Genomic DNA, 22708 nt, shown 5'->3' on the forward strand with positions numbered 1-22708 from the left:
TATTTCCAGTAGGAGTGTATATATTTGATTTTCCAAACCTCAATACACTACACTTTATTCTCGTATATAGAGAGTACCCATTTCATATATTAATTTCTCAGGGAAACAGCTACAAACCTAAGAAACACAATTTCCTCAGGGACTTGGTTTACGTGAAACACCAGCTGATTGGCTGATTTAGTTGTGTGAGTCCTCAAAACAAACGCCGTCGCTCGGTGCTCTACACGGGTACAGGAAAGGGTCGTTAAGCAAACGCCGTGGTCGTCCGTGGTGTTTGCACGGAGATTATATGGCGTTCTGTGAGATGTCACTGCGTCTTAAACACACTTATACGACGCTTCTACGGGGCTTGTACCGAATGCCATTTATTTTACGCCGCTCTTAGAATACAAAAAAAAAAATACTATGAAAACGGGATATGCAAATAAGCATTCTTTTTAGTCTATGTCCGACGTACGCAAGCAAGCTTGACTCCTTCTTGCATATATGCTGGTCCAGTAGTTCCAAAATGCTGCAGACGCTGTTCACATCATTCTTAGAAGACGACGGTGAGGGAGGGCGAAGAATCGTAGAATGCTTTAGGTCCGACCAATGATGCAGGAAGCTAGACGGCCCCACTCTGCTTGATGAGCTCCAAGACAGACTACGTCCTCGAATCACCAACCAAGACACACGGTATAGAAAACCGCTAGCTATAAAAATGCGTCATCTTGCCTCTGGGGATGGAACATATCATCTGAACCGAACCGAACCGAAACCGCAACTTGAACGAACCACGCGTGCTAAATTCATGAACCTGAAATGGTTTTAAACTATTAAAGACTTGAAGTTTTATGTAAAAAGGCTAGTAAAAAACAGGTTGAAAAATAAGAAACCATTGCTCGTACACACAATGGCCTTTTTTTCACCATGTTTTCCATTATTAAGAAGAAACGGAAATCGAGAATAATGTTGCATTCTTGAGTTTCAGTTCTGTATGTCAGGATCCGTATATGGTGCAATTGTATCTCATAATCTTTATAGTTTTTGTATGCTTCAACAATGATGATACTATAGTTGACAAAACTGCTTTTTCTGTGAACTACACTTAAAATAAATTACACATAGATCGCTTCACACATCCTGTGGTGTGACTTTCAAGTGAGGTATTGGGTATGCCGATAGTGTTCCTTATTATGTTTGACATAAATGGTATAGCAGACAAGGTAGCCCTACTGGTGGATCTAGCTGTAAAAGTCTATGGACAACCGCCGCCATCGGTTGCAGTTCAGTCATCTGCTCCTGTACGGAATTATGTGACCCCACACAGACATGTCCGGCTGGACGGATATAGACCACTGCTGAGGCTGGAGCTGCAACATAGTGCTTGTAAATGATGTTCCGGAGGACGCTCTGGGATACAATGGATACTGCTGCTGCTGTGGTGCTATATAGGGCGGCTGCTGTGCAGAGTAGTGCTGCTGCTGTGTAACAGGATTGAGAAGCTCTTCATTTTTCTCCTGGTAGGAGTACAGCAGATTAGTACATTCGCGCTGAAACTTCAGCCAAAGTGACAGATGTAGGCTCACCATCACCTCTTTTGCCCGATCAACATAACGTGTCCTCTCTTTTACCTTGGATGGAGCAAGCATCTCAAACGCTTTGGCCTGGAAAGTGACAGACTTCTCTGGCAGCGATGTTGCTAAGCAGTCGCTCCTCCTCATGAATGGCTTTCATAGTGGACGGTTTTGATGAACTCTGGAAGAGGGGCTCCTGCCGATGAGGGATGGTGGCTACAGTGTCGATGTTGTTTGGGTCTTCTAAACGGTCATCCTTCCCGTCATCAACAGAACCTGCGGCGGCTATTTCGTCCTTCTTCTGTGAGTATAAGGACACAAACACATTGTTAAATAAACAGGTGATAAGAAAAAAAGCACATGCGCTGTGAGATTTAATGTTAATTTATGGATAAAAAAACAAAAATACTTAAAAATCGTCTCCTATAGGCGACGAAGATATTTTCACGCAATGAATCGGTGAATCCACACAACACCGATGTTGAGTAAGTACGGATGGACGGACACAGGGCCATAACATACGCCGCACTGGTTAGGCCAGTGGAGCTAAAAATGGTCACACCCCACCCCTTTTGATTCTGATTCTACTTGACTTCTATGACGTGGTACCAGGCGAAGTTTGTTAGGACCCAGCGGTCCCTCTAAGTTAGTTCGGATGTGCCATCCCAAGACTTTTTAAGCGCTAGGCGGGTGAAGCGGCTGCGAATAGGCCTGTACCTGACCTTTAAGATATGTACGTCCTTACCTATGCTGGCTGCTTTCGATTTCTGAAGTTCTTATAGGCGTTAAGTTTTTTGTAATACAGAAGTTCATTCTCCTTAAGCTATGATGACATGTCTTCTTGGGCCATAGTAAGATCTGTCGTAGGCTGTTTGATGGAGAACTCCCCCGAGAAGGCTGTGACTGAGTTGACTCATTCCGTGGTTTATGAGTCGATGGCGGTGGATTTGCTTTTGCTTCTTTTTTGGCATTTTTCGTTGCCTGCCTTCTTCCTTCCTCTTTTTGCGGGCATGGTTTCTACTTCGCGAACAAATATATAGCTGACGAATAATTCGTTTTGTTGTGCAGTTCGTCAGCGGAGTGCGAACGTCGTAAAAGTGCAGTGAGAGCGTCGTGAACGCGCAGAAAATTGCGTTATAATAGAAAATCCATTATATGTTATGAATAATGTTTGCTACCATCCAAATGCGTATCCCTATACACTTCTACTTCTTTTGCTGTAAAATAAACAACGTTTACGGGGTTTCTTCTTCTTCTTCTTCTTCTTGTAAATCCAGTGACTAACATATTCGTGCATGTAGGCCTATGAACCCGGATACGAGGTCAAACGCATTACCGTCTTAGAAGTATCGTCACGATGTCTTGTATGGGAGTTTTAGATAGTTTCATATAGATTGACTACACAAAAATAGCAATATCAGATATTGCTGTTCCTTGTCTTCCAACATACTGGAGTCGTGCTGCTAAAATATATAAATCATTTCCTCATTCTGCTGAAAATATTTACAGTTAGGTTGTTCTGAGTTAGCACAAGACAATTAGTGTCATTTTCAACTACCACAATTATGATTTTAACTGCAGTTTCCGACAACTTTTCCTGTTAGTGCGAACGAATACATAGTTAAGATATTAAAAACCAATTAGTGTAATCTTTAAAGCAGCTTGGATCAGACGGGTTTGTGGCAAATTATGACGTTTTAAGAAATCCCCCAATGAAAAAACCTAACAACTGATGAGTTGAGAAAAAACGTAAAAAAAAAATGCATTTAATCAGAGGTTTTGCATCAAACTATATTGTCTGAAATCAACGTATAAAAACAGATATAAGAAAAAAACAATTTAAACATCACATCACGTCACCTCTGTCAATAATTAATGAAAAAATATTTCCAGTTTTCAAATTAAACCGTAAGACCCCGAAAAGTACCTTTCTTTTCAAGACATTTTCTCAAACCTATCAACACTGAAACGGAATAGGTGGATTGCACAACGTCATGGGATGCATATATAACATGAAAATACCCATTAATCGAAATTAAAGCGAACATGTTCTAAACTCAATTTTATTCACAACATGATATTTGCGGGATATGCATACATTTCCGTTGCTGTTCTACCATACACAATAACACTAAACACTGCGTTCTTGTTTGTATGCTGGACAGAACACGTCTGGTTTTTGTTACATGAAACTGTCATGAAACTAAACATCTCGCCGTCAATATCCGGAAAATTCGTGCTGGCAACAAGAGGTAGGTCTCCTCCGTCAGATGAGTGGATCTCTAGACCGGACATATCAGAAACACGTATACTGATTACAAGGTAGTTCTGAAAGGGCATCGGGTCTCCAGTAGGGGGCGCTACCAACACAGATTCGTGTGAGAATTGGTCGATAGAAGGAACTATTGTCATCGCGATAGATGCTGCCACAGGAAACAACAGAACTAGTATAGGTTTATCACTAGATATGGCGTAAGGCAACGAAGTGTTCATGTCTACATCGATAAAATTTGAGACTGTATATGTTTTGTTGAAATCTGTAGCAGAAACATGCACACTCGTGTCGTTCACTGATGCCATTATCCTTATGATGCCACTATTACTACCAGCAATCGGCGGGACCATGAATTTTGACCCCCATTTGGACACAGGAGGTAGATACTCCACAAGATGATTACACTTTTGTTCTCCATTCGAACACAGATTACCCGAAATCACGGCTACAGGTTTATCACTCTCGATACGCGTACCTGTCAGGTCATCATGACCAGCCTTCGCCTCTATATAAAAAGTGTCCAGTTTGTCCAGAACGACAGTAATTGTATCCCCATCTCTGTGATACTGACCAGGTACAGACACAGCGGATGTGCTTAGTGTAATATTGACCACTGTGTTGTCGTGCGGCGCTCCTACAGCAAATGAAGATCCGGTCAGGTTTAGTGGTTTCAGTGTTCCAACGATATAAGACGTTCCAAGTGCCTCGATCGGTAAGACGTGAAAGCCTTCCATTAGACCCAGGTTATTTATATTGAATGCTGTAACGGATGTGGTAGTATTTGAAGCTACAATAATCCCTTTGGTTGTCTTGCCATTCCTCCTCATTGTCATATTGGCATCTATGTTGATATTGTAGACGGGACCGGAGACGATATTTGACGTCGAACTATCATGAGTGATCACTTGTATTTCTGTATTTGGCGACGAAACCGTCATAATTCCAAACAGTTTGGTGAGGGAGTAAATATATGAGAAATTCTCCATGAACATAATGAAATACTCCTTTCCTGTGAAACCTGGAAAAATAGCAGTGCTGTGTAATACACAGTTAAATATCACTCATTTGAAATCTATTCACAGGGATTACTTTAATCAACATCAAACTAAAATGTTGGATTTAATTTATTGTATAACTCGAATACATGTACACACTAGTATGAGTCACTGTATAGTGCCGCCGACCCCCAGAATAGGCTAATTGCCTCCAGTGTATCATTTGATAAACGATCTAATGGTTTGAACATAATTGACTTATTTGACTGGTATTAATACACGATGAAGTATTTACATGCTTCGAAATGTACGTGTTCTATATCGTACGTATCAAATGGTAATATCGCATTACCAATGCCCATATACTATTATACAATATATTGTGAAAATGTATACAATTGTATATTTTTTTTCACGGATAATAACTTTTTTCTCATTGTATCAAATGTCAAAATTATAACTGGGAATTACCATGGCTTGGAGGCGCCTGCGTTGTCGTCACCCTCGTCGATGGAGCTAAAGTAGAAATAATAAGACGATGCAATCAAAAACAAAAAATAACTTTTGATTAACATAAAAGTATATTTACCTCGCTAAAGGAGGACTCATTTTACTGTATTTAAACTATTTCTCAAAACTGGTAAGCCAAATCACGCAGCCGAATATTCTAATGAAAAAGACATCATTAACATGGTTTTCTGCTATATAGTATCATGTCACTGGGTGACGCATTACAACATCGTTCCTCTAATCATCCCATTAACATTATTACCTGACAATGTAATATCTAGTCAAATAACAATGTCACATTGTCACACGAAATATCATATAATAAACATCAAATTATTATAATTTTGCCCCTTTATTTTTTAATGTTTTAACAATTCATTAAACTTCATGTAGGAGGACCGAGTCACGATACCAGAAGAAATAAGGGTAATGTGCTTTGACCATGGCCACAACAGCAGACAGCAGCCTTAGGTTCGTGAAAAATGCTAACCGCCCAAACAAGGAAAGAACCACACACTTCGGATATTCACCTGGGTTTGCATCACTCGCTTCTCTATCGCCTCAACTATCAGTATACATACCAAGGTGTACTGTTGTCGGTATTGTTGTCGGTATTGTTGTCGTAATAGTTAATGGTACAGTCGATGTCATGACATTACCTGGAAAATTATAAAATTTGAATCCAATCCTTCGTGTTGGTCTTCATCACATAATTCTTTTATTTTGAATTGTGATACATATACTGTTTTAAACTTTCGTTTCTATTTTTAGATCGTGAAACTGCCTGATTACTTTGATTTTGTCGATGAAGCACAAACAAAAGGTATCTCATGTACTTTTTCCAAAGTTGCCAGTATAAACATATCTTTTTCGTATTTTAACATCGTTACATATATGTTTAGTACGAATTCAATTGCTTAAATACATTTGAAAATCTTGTTTAAATTTTAACTTTAAGTGTAAAATTTAATATCTTTCTACATACCCTATTGGTAGATTTTCATTTTAGCGTCATGTGTTATGATAGGATATTGATAAGATGCATCCATCCAAGGAAACAGTCTATTCACATAAATGTATTATGAAAATCGTCACTAACAAAACTTTGTACGTTTTGTCGCATTTGTCAATACCCCTTTACACGATGGATATATACTTTAAAAACATTTTCTTTTAACAAAAATAACAAAGAGTAACAATATCTCAAAGAAACCCTAGTTCCGACGTTAAGATAACTCGAGGGCAAAATATGAACAAAAATAAAACCTTGAATAAGGACATGGATAATAAGACCATGTCCTCGGGAAGAGGAAGCGTCTTCTGCTTCATCGACGACATATATTGGTCGAAAAGAATCAAACATCACACAGACTACACCGGCAATAAAAGTATATGTTCTTTGTATTTACCCTGATGCATTGGTGTAGAGGATACAGTTGATAATCCTGATGTGATTGCAGTGACTAGAATCAGAGCAGAAAACGAAACAAAAATGAATACAAAATCGATAAATAATCAAAATTAAGACGAGCAAATAATAATAATAAAAATGAATGAATAAAAACAAGGTTTAATTAAGAACTTGACTATTTTTTGAATTTACCCATACAATACTTAATCGATGGCAATATGTATTTGACAGTAAAAGAGCCCTCAGTGTTTCTAAACCGACCCAATGGAGGGAATCTCTCCTTTATCGCAATACCGTTATAATCATGATATCTCAAAAAAGAAAACACAAACACACATTACACGCATGCAGTCCGGGCACAGGGGAGGTCGTCCTCAAACAACCATAGCTGTTAAGATGTAAACATTACACGGTGGAGGCCGTCCTGAAATGGTCATGACTGTTGATAGGATGTTAAACATTACACTGTGGAGGCCGTCCTGAAATGGTCATGACTGTTGATAGGATGTTAAACATTACACGGGGAGGCCGTTATCAAATTACCATAGTTGTTGATAGGATGTTCAACAATACTAACTCAAACCTCAGTTCGTCTAGCGGAGATGCACCCATATTTTCGATAGAAATATCATATAACATATTGTGACGTGACCAAAGAGAGAACACTCACCACCACACAAATTGCATGTTTTGTAACATCCCATCCTTTTGGCCGCATCTACATCGTTACATATATGTAGATGGTTGCTATAGAAGGCACAATCTGGAGACTTATCTTCGCATGTTTGAGGATGGGACGAAGTATTGGTGCCTATAATGGATTAAAGAATCCTATATTCTTTCTATTTACTGATACGTATTTATATTTCTGTATGTACTCGTAATGATGACAAAGAAATATATAAACTAAAATTTAAACTTTATTTTAAAAGGCATAATAAAAAAATGAAACTATTTACCAAAATATGTAGGAATAAAACTAATACAATGTAGAACGTTGTGGTCCACGGGGGCATTTTTTCCTTCCTTCGCCGTGTTAATTTGAGTTAGCAGGAATGTCACTTTCTCACAATACAACATCAGGATATTGAACAGGAGGCAACAGACCACAATAACAAGCCTCAGATATGTAGATATATGTTTTCCAAAAATGAAAGATTTTCCACTAAGATCATGATGACAAATAATATATAAAATGACTTACATTTGGTGTTACAAAGGTCATCCTGACAGCAGAAGAAACAGCTACGACGTCGAATAGCCCTTCTACCTACCTCCACGGGGTTATATACAGGCGGAATAGCGCATTCCTGCAATGAAATATCATGCGTACATCGGCCAGATAAGAATAGTATACCTATTGTAATCCACGCCATGTCGTAAGACACGAATAATTGTGTCATCTGAATGGAGAAGCTTCTGTGATATTTTCTGTTAAATAGAAATCAAAAAGCCAAATAGTTCAGCCTTAGGCCCCTCTGTATTCCCTGTTGCGTGATGTCACCAAAATTATGCTCTTTAGAATCATCTACATAATCTTTTTTATGATTTTTTTAGAGGACATTTATTGGAAGTTGTGCTTTTTAAAACCAAGATTTTTGTCTGACAAATGATCACTATATATTTACATTTTGGTGACAAAGTCACGATATAAACTAAGTAAAAAGACTTGCAGTCTATGTGACCATAATTGACACCCAAAACGTGACATCAATCCATGCCGCGCCCGAATATATTTACCCACCGGAACTACTTGTAACTAACATAAATCGTTTTTATGTTAAACAAAAAGGTATCAAAAAGACATTTTATACAATATTGTTTCACAAATAATAAAAAAAAACGTTGAACCGATTGTGTTTTTTTCGTAATATTTCAATGCACTTTTTTGTTTGCCAATCTGCACGTGACAAATGAATTTTGAAAAAAATAGGCTGTTCTATTTGTCGAACCCCATTGACGAAATCGCTGAATATTGGCATTTTCTATGCTTCAAATATAACAAAACGAATATGTCGAGAACGTAAATATAAGCATTAAACTGTCTTTTTTGGTGTCTATGGTCGATATAGATGCCAGAGCTTTACAAACAAACATGCCATATTGTGCTAGCTATATCGACCATAGACACCAAAAAAAGACAGTTCAATCCTTAATCAGACTGACCACAAGCCCCTCATTATTTGTACACAATACCTCAATGGTATTATAATCATTGCTTATCTAGCCCTATTTTCAAACCTTTCAAAAAGTGCATAATATCAAAGACTGTATTTTCATATATAACTGTAATATTCTAATTCAACTATGTCATAATCATATTTATTACTCTTTCGTTACAATACTCACAAAATTCCGCAGACAGCCCGTTTTATAAAATACATCTCCAAATTGGTGTGTTTCCTCAACATGACAAAGCTACAACATATCAAATAACAATCAGGTTTGTCGGAATATAATTATGGAACAATCTCTCTTAAATATTTTGTTAAATGAAATCAATATAATGATCCTTACCTCGCCCTCGAGACAAACTGTAATGACGTCACAGGTAGACGGATCACGTGACTGTTGGCAATCTAAACATACTGGTCCTCTTCGACTTGGAAATCCTTCATTTACATACATTCGTAATTAGATAACTTATTTTTTATTAAGATTTGCAGTTAAGAAGATTTCATTTGTATTCCGATAAATTGATATAAAGATATACATGCTTACGATGAAAATATATTTCTTCAAGGAAAATATAACACAAGATAACATGACGTGAACAAATACCATGATGAAATAATTTTGACTTATATATAATATATATTATAATATACTTATATCTCCTACGGTTGACAGCACAAAATTATTTGACTATCGTGGCTTACCCTCCGTCCTACATCCGGCAGCGTTACACAGGTCACCATGGCAACAGTCTGTACACAACGACTGGACGTCTTTCCCGATTGTACCAGCACTCCGGGTAGTGTTGATCAATGCACACCTCTTCAGGCAAAACCGAAACAATTTGACTAGCCAGCAAAACAATACCCGTAAAGAGATTTTTCCATGTAGATAAAAAAAAACATAAGGCGAAGCAGGCCTGAGGTGATAAATATAATAAGTAATGTAAATATCACAATGAACAAGCTGCTCACGTGGAACTTTTAAAATAATTTTCCTCTCGTATAATCAAGGAGCCGACTTATGCCTGTCTTTCTTTCCTTATATATATGTGGTGTTAAAGTACATATTTCAGCATAAAAGCATTTTTGCTATTCATTAACCCTGTTTTGGGTGCGCTAAAACACATATAATATGTCTTCAGCAAGAGTATTTGATACGCCTGTTAGTAATTGCATAGTCTATAAAATGATAATACGTTAAACTAAAGTATAGATAATGTGTCTAGTATAAAAAAACACACGGGAAGTAAACCTGGTGTCATTATCATGAACGTTTCATATATTTAGGAATTTCCTTGAACTTTCAAATTGTTAAATAGGAAAGTGTAAAAGAGGTTGTCGGTGTGACTTCAAATTCACATTTCGTCATTATTGTCGTCTTGTACGTTACACCTAACTTAATCAGCGAAAAAAAACATACTATCTCGTTTAAGAGGTTGCAAATCCAAGTTTATTTATATACACATTGTACCATCAATATGTTATAGCTAACGGGAGCAGGTAGAACTCACGTGTTGCTTTAGTAATACTCAGTATGCTTTTTGATGTAATTATTTCAAATTTTAAACGTGAACTCTGGTCGAGGTCACATGAATGTATGATTGTATATTTCAAGACACCAGTTTCATGACAGGAGATGTTATGTCGGAATAAACTGCGTGTTATTCAACCTAAAGTTGGTATGTGTAGTAAACGTAGAGCAAATCGTGGAGATTAAGTTTCCGTTTGGGTATTGGCCATACATACATGACCTACAATTATACTTAACGAAAGGGGGTCCTTCCTTTGCTCATGCCGTCAATCAACCTTTTATTGTGACGAATTTTATAATTGAGTGTTCTGATTCCAAACTTATGAGTGAGACCTTTTAACACGTTACGTCTATGAAATGTTTGTTTGCTACGGTCTCTGCATCACTTAAAACCTTATTATTTGCGTGCAATAAAACTAAACAAAAAATAAGATGTTCTGCGACCAGTTTGAAATCAGTGATCTTTAGATTTTTACCTTTTAACATTAAAGTTGAGTTTAAAGTGTCTCTGTAAATGTCGTTCTAATTCAGTGTTGTTTGGTCCAAAATTACTCGAATTGTAGATGGGTCGTGAAACAAATAAATACAATACAATATAAGTCAATAAGGCTTTACATATATATTTCCCTAAGTTACTTATAATTAGAGTCTCTAAATGGATGGATTGGGACGATAACATGATTTAAACAATTTTGTTCATGAAAATTATTTTCTAGCTATTCAAAGATGAACTGAATTTCTTCTTTAACTACGACTACGACAGAGCATATAGGACATAAAATACGCTTAGAGACATATTATCGTAGTATTACCTCTTTCAATTGTCAAATAATGTGAGGACAATCGAAAATGTCTTTATATGTTTGAGTGAAATTGACTTCCTACACTGAAGTTTCAACAAACATTTGTCCTATGAGAAAGCGGTAAATGTGAAAATTTGAAGAAGAAGAAGAAAAGGTGGCAAACATATTTTGCTTTAATGAATACAACCGTTGCTTACATCAGGAAAAAAATATGTAAAAGTGATGTTATGCTGGTTATACTGACTTTTATGTTTAATATACGGTTTACCTCGCTCAGCTGATGGAGCATGATTATCTTGCTCGGGAGGCAGAACAACACATTAAGCCGGATATTGAGGTTCGATTCCTATCAGGACACACATGAGTAATGTGTTGTGTTCTCCTGCCCTTTCATTTTTGGATTTAAGGGGAAATCTCAGTCAAAGTTATTCCCTTAAGTTAATCAATGTTGTCAGTAGGTGTACTTGTATATACCTGTGCAGACATACAGCCGAGGTTGAATAGGTATTCTCCGTTCTCATTTCGGTAGGCCTCAGTCACACAACTCTGAAAATCAAATCCAGTGTTATATAACATGTATTATATTATAGACGACCGTTTCTGTCAGGATAATTATAAAAACAGAAACGGGTATCCAAACATCATCAAAAAAGTGATAATTAGACGACTGATCAGCTTGATCAGCGCTAAGAGGAGGTAACTCATGACATTTAGGTCAAAACGCTGCAGATAGTGTAAGATATGATAGAGTACAATGTTATGATGTTTTATCAATATTTGTTTAAGATATCCTAGTTCAACTTTAGAAGATAAAAATATGATTTTAGAAGGTTATACGCAGCGTATTTGATTCCTTCGAAAACAAAAATAATCATTCTTACTTAGTTGCAAAAGATTTTGATAGGTGAAAAGTACTTTAGGAATAAAAAAATAAGATAAATGGGAAAACATCGCAGCCAATTTAACAGGACTGTCCGGAGATTGCAAGGTCTGTCCGGATATTGTCACCATTCCCTTTTGGGATGGCGATGGAAGTCTTTGCTAACAAGACCTTATTCTGTAGTACACTGTATTATGCTGTCGAACTTAACCAGTAGAGTACTTTTCCTAAAACAAGTGATATTTCGCTCTTGAATAGAGTCTGTGAACTTTAACTTTTATTAATTTGTAGTGTCACTTATGTTGGCATGGATGTACGACATTGAAAGTTATACTTACATCTCCATCCGGGCAGTGTTTGATAACGGAACAGTGACGTGGTTGTATGACGTCATTACAGCTCAAACATCGTATGGCAGCAGAATCTGTCGAATTTGTAAAGCGTATATGGACAAACATTACACAGTATTGATATATCGGATATTCTATTTTCGAGTATATAAGTGTAAATATAAAATGGAATATAATTGTATAAATACACACTATATATATAACGAAAGCACCTGATACAATATTTAAATATAATGGTTATCGGTTCGAGTGTTTCGGTAAGTGTTGGTTTACCTGCAAATGTTGGAAGTTATTACCATGGCATTAGTCATCAGTGTTACTTAGACAAAAGACAAACGATAGCTTACTTTGTGGGAGAGTCTATTGATATGAGGGGAGATAGTCTACTTACGTTGTGAGCGACTCTGCGTACGTCATGGGAGAGACTATTTATAGGGTGGGTTAGTCTCATTACATTGTCGGAGGGTCTTCTTATTTTGAGGCGGATCTACTTACTTATAAAGGGCGAGGGCAAGTCTAATTACATTGTGGGTAGGCCTACTCACATTGTTCGAGTCTACTACATTGTGGGTTAGCCTACCAACATTGAGGGCGAGTCTACTTACATTTTGAGCTAGTCCAGATCACCAGGAGGACGACCAGATAAGTCCAGGTACCTGGCAAATTGTATGTTAAGTATTACGACAAATGAATCTGATTATCACTATACGCTTCTCTTTGTTTGATTGGCTGGCGTGCTCATTTGTGTATTTTGTTTTATGTAATAAATATATAACAGAGTTCCTTCTTTGGCTCTCTTGTTTACATGGACAAATTTTCTTATCTAAGCGCTTCATCTGTAGTTCAGTCCTTATCGTAACCTTTCCGAGATTTGTTTTTATCACAAGTTGTTTACCAGAACTTCCCCTCTGAGGTCGTTTCATACGCACTTTCCCTCGAATGAATATATAGGTCTTAGATCAGTTTAAGAAAGTGTTGATTTGTTCATGTTATCATCCACGTGTTTGCTTTAGATGCAATTTCCCTCTAATGTATTCATTAGCAATTAGTATTGTTGTTCGAATTATAAATAAGATAATTCGGGATGTTCATCAATTTGAACCACATGTGAATATAACAGGTATATCTTTTTAAGGTTAATGTCACAGTAATAGATTAATACATTTACGTATGATTAATTTCTAGTAAATCTGTGTATCCGTTAGTGAGTGGTTACTATAAACGAAAACCTAAGCTAAATCCGAAACTAAATCAATTTTTCCAAGGAGAGAGTAAGAGCCGAATTCTGGTATTGTTACCAATAAAATCGACCGTTGGGTCCAAAGGAGCCCCATACAATAAAAAAATGCTGACGAATATTTCAGAATTAAGCCGGGATAAATGTTAGGAAAATTTAAACTTTAGCATGTGTATTTAAACGTTTTCCATTAGACCTCGACAACAGACATATCTTTAAAAACTCATCGCGAGAACACTAACTGAAAACATAATTCAGATATACTTCTTAATTAAACAAATGTACAAACCCGTCATAGCGGCCTCATATACCGTCAGTGATAATCATAATACAATTCCCCGAGATATAGTACGACATTATCGAGTGCCTCCTTATCTTCTACTGTAGGCGGGCTGTGAGCTTTCACAGCCGCAAAGTATGATACTGTAAACATGTTAGTGTGAAGATCATCCAGTTTTCAATTGGTATTTTGAGTGTGATATATGTGATGCAAGCATGTGCGCATGTAGTAATTGAGAAAGTTTTGTTAAATGTAAATGTGTTTTAATATTTCTATGTATAGTGTATACTATTGTAGTATTTGTTCTATATCCTTATAGTATTTTTCTATATTCCTATTATACCATCATCGCTTTATGTATTTTAATAGCACATCTTTATGTTGACCGTTGGTAATTAGATGAGAGACCGTTTATCCGTGACGTAATCATTTATTTATGTCCGTAGCACTAAACGTCCGCATGGCTCCCCTTCAGTGTCATTGCCCCCTATAGAGAGGTATTAATCACTTTCTACCACCATTATCGATGACAAATGACTACACCAATCTGGGAGCACAAGATGAACATGTATTATGTGTTTTGGCCCCGGATATGACGCGACAGGTGGCGTTACTGGTCAAGATGAAGTATGTGATTGGTCAATGTAGCGGTCAATGCAACATGCAGATATGCAGTTAAAAACGAAACAAAGTTAAGATTGAATGCAAGCTAAATAAGTGGATGTATCTTTTCAAATGACACATTAATAAAATCATATTCCTGATTCAAATGCAGTCTTATTATTACCAAAAATGATTCAAACTGATTTAATTTTGTTATCGGTGCTGAAACGCATTAGTTCGTTGATTTATTTCACCAGCAGTATTACATTATAACCACCAGCATTAAAACTATGCCGTTTATCTTTTTTAAAGATTTCTTGTTTCGAAGTGTTATGTATATTCTTATTGTCACATTTAAGTTAACGGAATACTCTTTGTGCTACTTCTCGAGAGTGGAGGGGGAGTTTTGCATGCCTTTGCGATTTCTTATGAGAGAGCGGTGTTGCGAGTAACTCTATTAATTGTAACGATGCAAATTGAATGTTGATTAATATAGATAAAAAGGAACATTACTACAGTGCTATTGTGTTTTCTCGACGATCCAATTTACATTCTCTTAACACGGGTATTGTGGCAGGCGTCTTACGCTACGTCAAAGACACATACCGAGGGCTACCGGACTTTAACTTGACCATTCCGTAGTTTTTTGTTACTTTCTATAAAGGTACATAAAGGCAAATAGCTTTTAACTGAAGACAAACACACACATTTTTGTACAGGTTTATACATATAAATTGGAACTGGTGAACTATGAATCTTTTACACAAATACATGCAATCATAGTTTCATTATTACAATCTTTTATTTATATTTTAAACACCGAATCATTGCACTCTCTTTTTGAGTGCATTTCATAAGTATAATTATAAATAATAATTTCGGTCTTCTTCCTTGTAGGGTTGGTGGTGATTTCTCCCCGTCTTGTGATCAGGCTACATTTAAGAACACAAGAATAGATAAATTATAGATTTGGTATTGACAACAGAAGAGGGCCCAATATCTTACAGTATAAGCGTATTTAGAAAACAGGGACCATATCATTATCGTATTCAACTTGTAAAAGATCCCTATATAAAAACTGCACCAAAAGAAAGTTATTGTTACCATAGAGAATATAGAGGACATGACTAAAGATTTGGCTATCGCAGACTGGAGAAATTATTTCCAGAGCATGATTACCTGGAAATTTTCTTTTTTTCACCAATGAATTAAATCAAGTTCGGAAGAAGTGACAACAAGTGGACAAGGGAAGATGTATAGGAAACCTTTGTCAATGAGGAGACAAACATGCTGTGAAAAATCGAGGAAAACATTTCATATTTACAAAAGTAATACTTCTGCAAACATCTACAAAACAACATTTTATTAGAAAGAAATATAGCAGCATCTTAACTGTATAGAGTTTCAAATTAGTATGATTACAAAATCAAAACCGAACTTAAATATTTCAGGAAGTATTTGAAATCTAAGATTCGAAATCTTACGAGATACAAAACGGAAAACAGGAAAAAAGTACGATATCTTACCAGATACCACAGCGTAATGACATGCTTTTACAAGAGAAAATATCGTGATATCTTACTTGTGACACCACAACGTGATGAATATCATGTCACACAACCTAAATTTCACATATGAACAAAAATTCCAAATATGCTGTTCAACACATTTGTCTGCCAGTAAAAAAAATATATTCAATTGTAGTCATTAACAGCAGAAACTTTTACCAGAGCAGATTGGAAGAACGCAAATATTATTACCACTATTGATGACGAAATAAACACATTTTGGATAACAACAGACCACGATCGTTGTAGACGGTGTTAACAGAATAGTGGCTTACCTTAAAAATAGCCCCCTGTTATGTGACGAACAATTTAAATTAAGACCAGAAAAACACATTACAGCTTCTGGACGTTCTGGAAGAGACTACTTAAACAAAATGCATAGGGATATAATTTAGATATGATTTACTTATGGTTAAGAAATTGTTATCATTAGGTATGAGAGGAGATACACTAAAATGGACTAAGTCTTCCCTAGAGGACAAAAAACACTACGAGTGATACGGATACGGGCAAAATGACCACCACTTGGCCATCCAATTGGCAGCTGCATTCCAACATATCAAAATGTAAAACTGTACACATTTGTAATAAACGCATGGCTACTGTTTGGCGGCCGCAGAAGGGACTAATCAGAATATAAAAAATTGAGATAAGTGTGAAAATTCCTTTGAGTTAATTTTGAAACAGAGTTGAAATTCAGTCTTAATGAAGCAAACTGCATAAAAAGGCAAATAGGTTATATAGGAATGACAAAACGCACATTCACAGTTATGAACAAGAAAAGGTTCGTCTCTGCACAAATCCTTAATAAGACCGCGATTAGCGTATTCTGTACCTGTCTAGCACCTTATTACAAACATCATAGAACTGTTAAACGTGCAAAGGAGAGCAACAAAACAGTGTTTTCAAGATATCGCAAACATAGAGACGAGGACCGTGGAATGGACAACACAATCTCAACAACACTACTTTAGCAAGGGGACATCGTAATAAGGTAAAGAGATATTAAGCCATGATGAGACGTGGAGATCATTCCTTTTTAACTGAAATAATATCATTTAAATAAACAAATGAACGCCTTTATTCAATCGTATACATACAGAAGGACAGGGACTACAATGTTGATATCGACTCTCATGATACAAGGGCATATACTACATTAAAGGTTGTGCAGTTGAACCGTCACCATAGTCCGTAGTAATGTAACAATGCCCACGCGAACACGTGGTTAATTGTCCACCAATAAAAGGATTAAAGGAATAAGCATATGTTCCTGTTTATCATATCCCAATCGAGGTCACGCCAATTCTGACCAAGATCCGAACATTCTAAGTACTCAAGAAATGATGACAGAATTGTATTTAGAACCGTCATCATATTCCATAGTAATGTAACAACACTGTGGCGGACACGTGGTTAATTGTCCCTCAATAAAAGGATTACCGGAATAAGAATGTTTTCTTGTTTATCACATCCCACTCGAAAGGCACATCAATTCTGACCAAGATCCGAACCTTCTGTGTACTCAAGAAAAGATGACAGAACTGTATTTAGAACCGTCACCATATACAGTGTACAGTAGAAAGGTAACAATGCTGCCGCGGACACGTGGTTAATTAACCGCAAATAAAAGGATTACCAGAATAAGCATAGTTTCCTGTTTATCACATCCCATTCGAGGTGAACACCAAATTCTGACCAAGATCCGAACCTTCTAAGTACTCAAGAAATGATGACAGAACTGTATTTTAAACCGTCACCATATTCCGTAGTAATGTAACAATGCTGCCGCGGACACGTGATTTATTGTCCACCAATAAAAGGATTAACGTACAATGTAATAAGCATAGTTTCCTGTTTATCACATCCCACTCGAAGTGCACACCAATTCTGACCAAGATCCGAACCTTCTAAGCACTCAAGAAATGTTGACAGAAATGTATTTTAAACAGTCACCATCTTCAGTAGTAATGTACAACAGTGCTGCCGCGGAAACGTGATTAATTAACCAAAAATAAAAGGATTACCAGAATAAGCATGTTTTCCTGTTTATCACATCCCACTCGAGGTGCACACACCAATTCTGACCAAGATACGAATCTTCTTAGTACTGAGGAAATGATGACCGAACTGCATTTTGAACCTCGGCAGCATTGTTACATCTTTATGAAATTGTGCCGGGTCAAAAGTCGGTTCTGTCATCATTTCAAGAGTACTTAGGACTGTCGGCTCTTTGTCCGAAATCGTGTGCACCTCGAATTGGAAGTGGCAAACACGGAAATGTGCTCATTCCGGCAACTAGTTTAATTGTGGACAAGGAAGCATGTGTCCGCGGCAGCATTATGACATTCTTACGGAATACTGGTGGGTCGAAAGGCGGATCTGTCATCATTTCTAGATTAATTAGGACGGTCGGGTCTGGGTCAAATGGCGTGTTTTCCTCGAGTGGGATGTGGGAAACAAGGAAATGTGCTCATTCCGGTAACAATTTTGATTAAGGACAAAGAACCACGTGTTCGCGGTAGCATTATTACATTCTTACAAATTTGTGCCGGGTCAAAAAGCGGTTCTTTCATCACTCCTCGAGTACTTAAGACATTCGTACGTCGCATTTGATATGGCTAACACGAAAATCATTCCTGTAAACATTTTAATGGTGGAGAAGGAAGCAGGTGTCCTCAGCAGCATGTTTACTTTCTAACGGAATTGTGTCGGGTCAAAAGGCAATTCTGTCATCTTTCCAGAGTACTTAATACAGTCGGATCTTGGTCAGAATGTGTTTTTCACTCGAGTGGGATGTGGGTAACAATTTAAATATGGACAAGAACAACGTGTCCGCGGCATTGTTACATTCTTACGGAATTGTGCCGGGTCAAAAGGTGGTTCTCTCATCATTTTAAGATTAATTAGGACGGTCGGATCTGGGTCAGAAATCGTGTTCACTTCCAGTGGGATATGGGGAACACGTAAATGTGCTTTTTCCGGTAACATTTTTAATGGTTGAAATGGCAACACGTGTCCGTGGCAGCATTATTACATTTTGATTGAATGGTGACGGGTCAAAAGGCGGTTCTGTCATCATTTTAAGAGTATTGATCACGGTCGGATATTGGTCAAAATTCGCGAGCACCTCAAGTGGGGGGGTTGGAAAACACGTAAATGTGCTCACTCCGGGTATATTATTAACAGTGGACAAGGAACCACGTGTCCACGGCTGCATTGTTCTATTTGTTTGTAATGGTGCAGGGTCAAAAGTCGGTTCTTTCATCGTTTGAATTACAATTTATTATATTAAACACGGAATATTTCTCCCCGTCTTGTGATCAGGCTACATTTAAGAACACAAGAATAGATAAATTATAGATTTGGTATTGACAACAGAAGAGGGCCCAATATCTTACAGTATAAGCGTATTTAGAAAACAGGGACCATATCATTATCGTATTCAACTTGTAAAAGATCCCTATATAAAAACTGCACCAAAAGAAAGTTATTGTTACCATAGAGAATATAGAGGACATGACTAAAGATTTGGCTATCGCAGACTGGAGAAATTATTTCCAGAGCATGATTACCTGGAAATTTTCTTTTTTTCACCAATGAATTAAATCAAGTTCGGAAGAAGTGACAACAAGTGGACAAGGGAAGAGGTAAATGAAGCCGTTGTCAATGAGGAGACAAACATGCTGTGAAAAATCGAGGAAAACGTTTATATTTACAAAAGTAATACTTCTGCAAACATCTACAAAACAACATTTTATTAGAAAGAAATATAGCAGCATCTTAACTGTATAGAGTTTCAAATTAGTATGATTACAAAATCAAAACCGAACCCAAATATTTCAGGAAGTATTTGAAATCTAAGATTCGAAATCTTACGAGATACAAAACGGAAAACAGGAAAAAAGTACGATATCTTACCAGATACCACAGCGTAATGACATGCTTTTACAAGAGAAAATATCGTGATATCTTACTTGTGACACCACAACGTGATGAATATCATGTCACACAACCTAAATTTCACATATGAACAAAAATTCCAAATATGCTGTTCAACACATTTGTCTGCCAGTAAAACAAATATATTCAATTGTAGTCATTAACAGCAGAAACTTTTACCAGAGCAGATTGGAAGAACGCAAATATTATTACCACTATTGATGACGAAATAAACACATTTTGGATAATAACAGACCACGATCGTTGTAGACGGTGTTAACAGAATAGTGGATTACCTTAAAAATAGCCCCCTGTTATGTGACGAACAATTTAAATTAAGACCAGAAAAACACATTACAGCTTCTGGACGTTCTGGAAGAGACTACTTAAACAAAATGCATAGGGATATAATTTAGATATGATTTACTTATGGTTAAGAAATTGTTATCATTAGGAATGAGAGGAGATACACTAAAATGGACTAAGTCTTCCCTAGAGGACAAAAAACACTACGAGTGATACGGATACGGGCAAAATGACCACCACTTGGCCATCCAACTGGCAGCTGCATTCCAACATATCAAAATGTAAAACTGTACACATTTGATATAAACGCATGGCTACTGTTTGGCGGCCGCAGAAGGACCTAATCAGAATATAAAAAACTGAGATAAGTGTAAAATTCCTTTGAGTTAATTTTGAAATTCAGTCTTAATGAAGCAAACTGCATAAAAAGGCGAATAGGTTATATAGGAATGACAAAACGCACATTCCCAGTTATGAACAAGAAAAGATTTGTCTCTGCACAAATCCTTAATAAGATCGCAATTAGAGTATTCTGTACCTGTCTAGCACCTTATTACAAACATCAAAGAACTGTTAAACGTGCAAAGGAGAGCAACAAAACAGTGTTTTAAAGATATCGCAAACATATAGAGACGAAGACCGTGGAATGGACAACACAATCTCCACAACACTACTTTAGCAATGGGACATCGTAATAAGTTAAAAGAGATATTAAGCAATAATGAGACGTGGTGATCATTCCTTTTTAACTGACATAATATCATTTAAATAAACAAATGAACGCCTTTATGCAATCGTCTACATACAGAAGGACAGGGACTACACTGTTGATATTGACTCTCATGATACAAGGGCCTATACTACATTAAAGGTTGTGCAGTTGAACCGTCACCATATTCCGTAGTAATGTAACAATGCCGACGCGAACACGTGGTTAATTGTCCACCAATAAAAGGATTAAAGGAATAAGCATATGTTCCTGTTTATCATATCCCAATCGAGGTCACGCCAATTCTGACCAAGATCCGAACATTCTAAGTACTCAAGAAATGATGACAGAATTGTATTTAGAACCGTCATCATATTCCATAGTAATGTAACAACACTGTGGCGGACACGTGGTTAATTGTCCCTCAATAAAAGGATTACCGGAATAAGAATGTTTTCTTGTTTATCACATCCCACTCGAAAGGCACATCAATTCTGACCAAGATCCGAACCTTCTGTGTACTCAAGAAAAGATGACAGAACTGTATTTAGAACCGTCACCATATACAGTGTACAGTAGAAAGGTAACAATGCTGCCGCGGACACGTGGTTAATTGCCCACCAATAAACGGAATACTGGAATAAGCATATTTTACAGTTTATCACATCCCACTCGAAGTGCACACCAAATTCTGACCAAGATCCGAACCTTCTAAGTACTCAAGAAATGATGACAGAACTGTATTTTAAACCGTCACCATATTCCGTAGTAATGTAACAATGCTGCCGCGGACACGTGATTTATTGTCCACCAATAAAAGGATTAACGTACAATGTAATAAGCATAGTTTCCTGTTTATCACATCCCACTCGAAGGGCACACCAATTCTGACCAAGATCCGAACCTTCTAAGCACTCAAGAAATGTTGACAGAAATGTATTTTAAACAGTCACCATCTTCAGTAGTAATGTACAACAGTGCTGCCGCGGAAACGTGATTAATTAACCAAAAATAAAAGGATTACCAGAATAAGCATGTTTTCCTGTTTATCACATCCCACTCGAGGTGCACACACCAATTCTGACCAAGATACGAATCTTCTTAGTACTAAGGAAATGATGACCGAACTGCATTTTGAACCGCGGCAGCATTGTTACATCTTTATGAAATTGTGCCGGGTCAAAAGTCGGTTCTGTCATCATTTCAAGAGTACTTAGGATTGTCGGCTCTTTGTCCGAAATCGTGTGCACCTCGAATTGGAAGTGGCAAACACGAAAATGTGCTCATTCCGGCAACTAGTTTAATTGTGGACAAGGAACAATGTGTCCGCGGCAGCATTATGACATTCTTACGGAATACTGGTGGGTCGAAAGGCGGATCTGTCATCTTCTAGATTAATTAGGACGGTCGGGTCTGGGTCAAATGGCGTGTTTTCTTCGAGTGGGATGTGGGAAACAAGGAAATGTGCTCATTCCGGTAACAATTTTGATTAAGGACAAAGAACCACGTGTTCGCGGTAGCATTATTACATTCTTACAAATTTGTGCCGGGTCAAAAAGCGGTTCTGTCATCACT

The 22708-nt window shown here is 37.1% G+C and overlaps 1 protein-coding gene across 1 annotated transcript; it reads right to left on the reverse strand.

The window, feature by feature from the left end:
- Window positions 1–3603: 3603 nt before the first annotated feature.
- On the reverse strand, window positions 3604–14089 carry LOC117341361 (IgGFc-binding protein-like). The gene is made up of 13 exons (XM_033903216.1): window positions 14015–14089; window positions 13094–13144; window positions 12477–12562; window positions 11733–11804; window positions 9627–9744; window positions 9265–9359; window positions 9097–9165; window positions 7952–8057; window positions 7418–7558; window positions 6746–6799; window positions 5918–5995; window positions 5298–5342; window positions 3604–4849 (listed from the first exon to the last, which is right to left on the reverse strand). The coding sequence occupies exons 1-13, from the start codon at window positions 14019–14021 to the stop codon at window positions 3624–3626; spliced, it is 2148 nt and encodes a 715-aa protein (XP_033759107.1). The 5' UTR covers window positions 14022–14089; the 3' UTR covers window positions 3604–3623.
- Between the last annotated feature and the right edge of the window lie 8619 nt (window positions 14090–22708).

Source organism: Pecten maximus, chromosome 13 (genome assembly GCF_902652985.1).
Source record: "Pecten maximus chromosome 13, xPecMax1.1, whole genome shotgun sequence".
Taxonomy (NCBI): domain Eukaryota; kingdom Metazoa; phylum Mollusca; class Bivalvia; order Pectinida; family Pectinidae; genus Pecten; species Pecten maximus.

What these genes read in the sequence shown, in the direction of transcription:
- LOC117341361 (XM_033903216.1), bottom strand. An exon ending in AACACTGCCCGGATGGAGAT is followed by an intron (nt 11,805 to 12,476) that starts GTAAGTATAACT and finishes TTTGATTTTCAG; the next exon opens with AGTTGTGTGACTGAGGCCTA. An exon ending in ACCGACAACAGTACACCTTG is followed by an intron (nt 5,343 to 5,917) that starts GTATGTATACTG and finishes TTTCTACTTTAG; the next exon opens with CTCCATCGACGAGGGTGACG.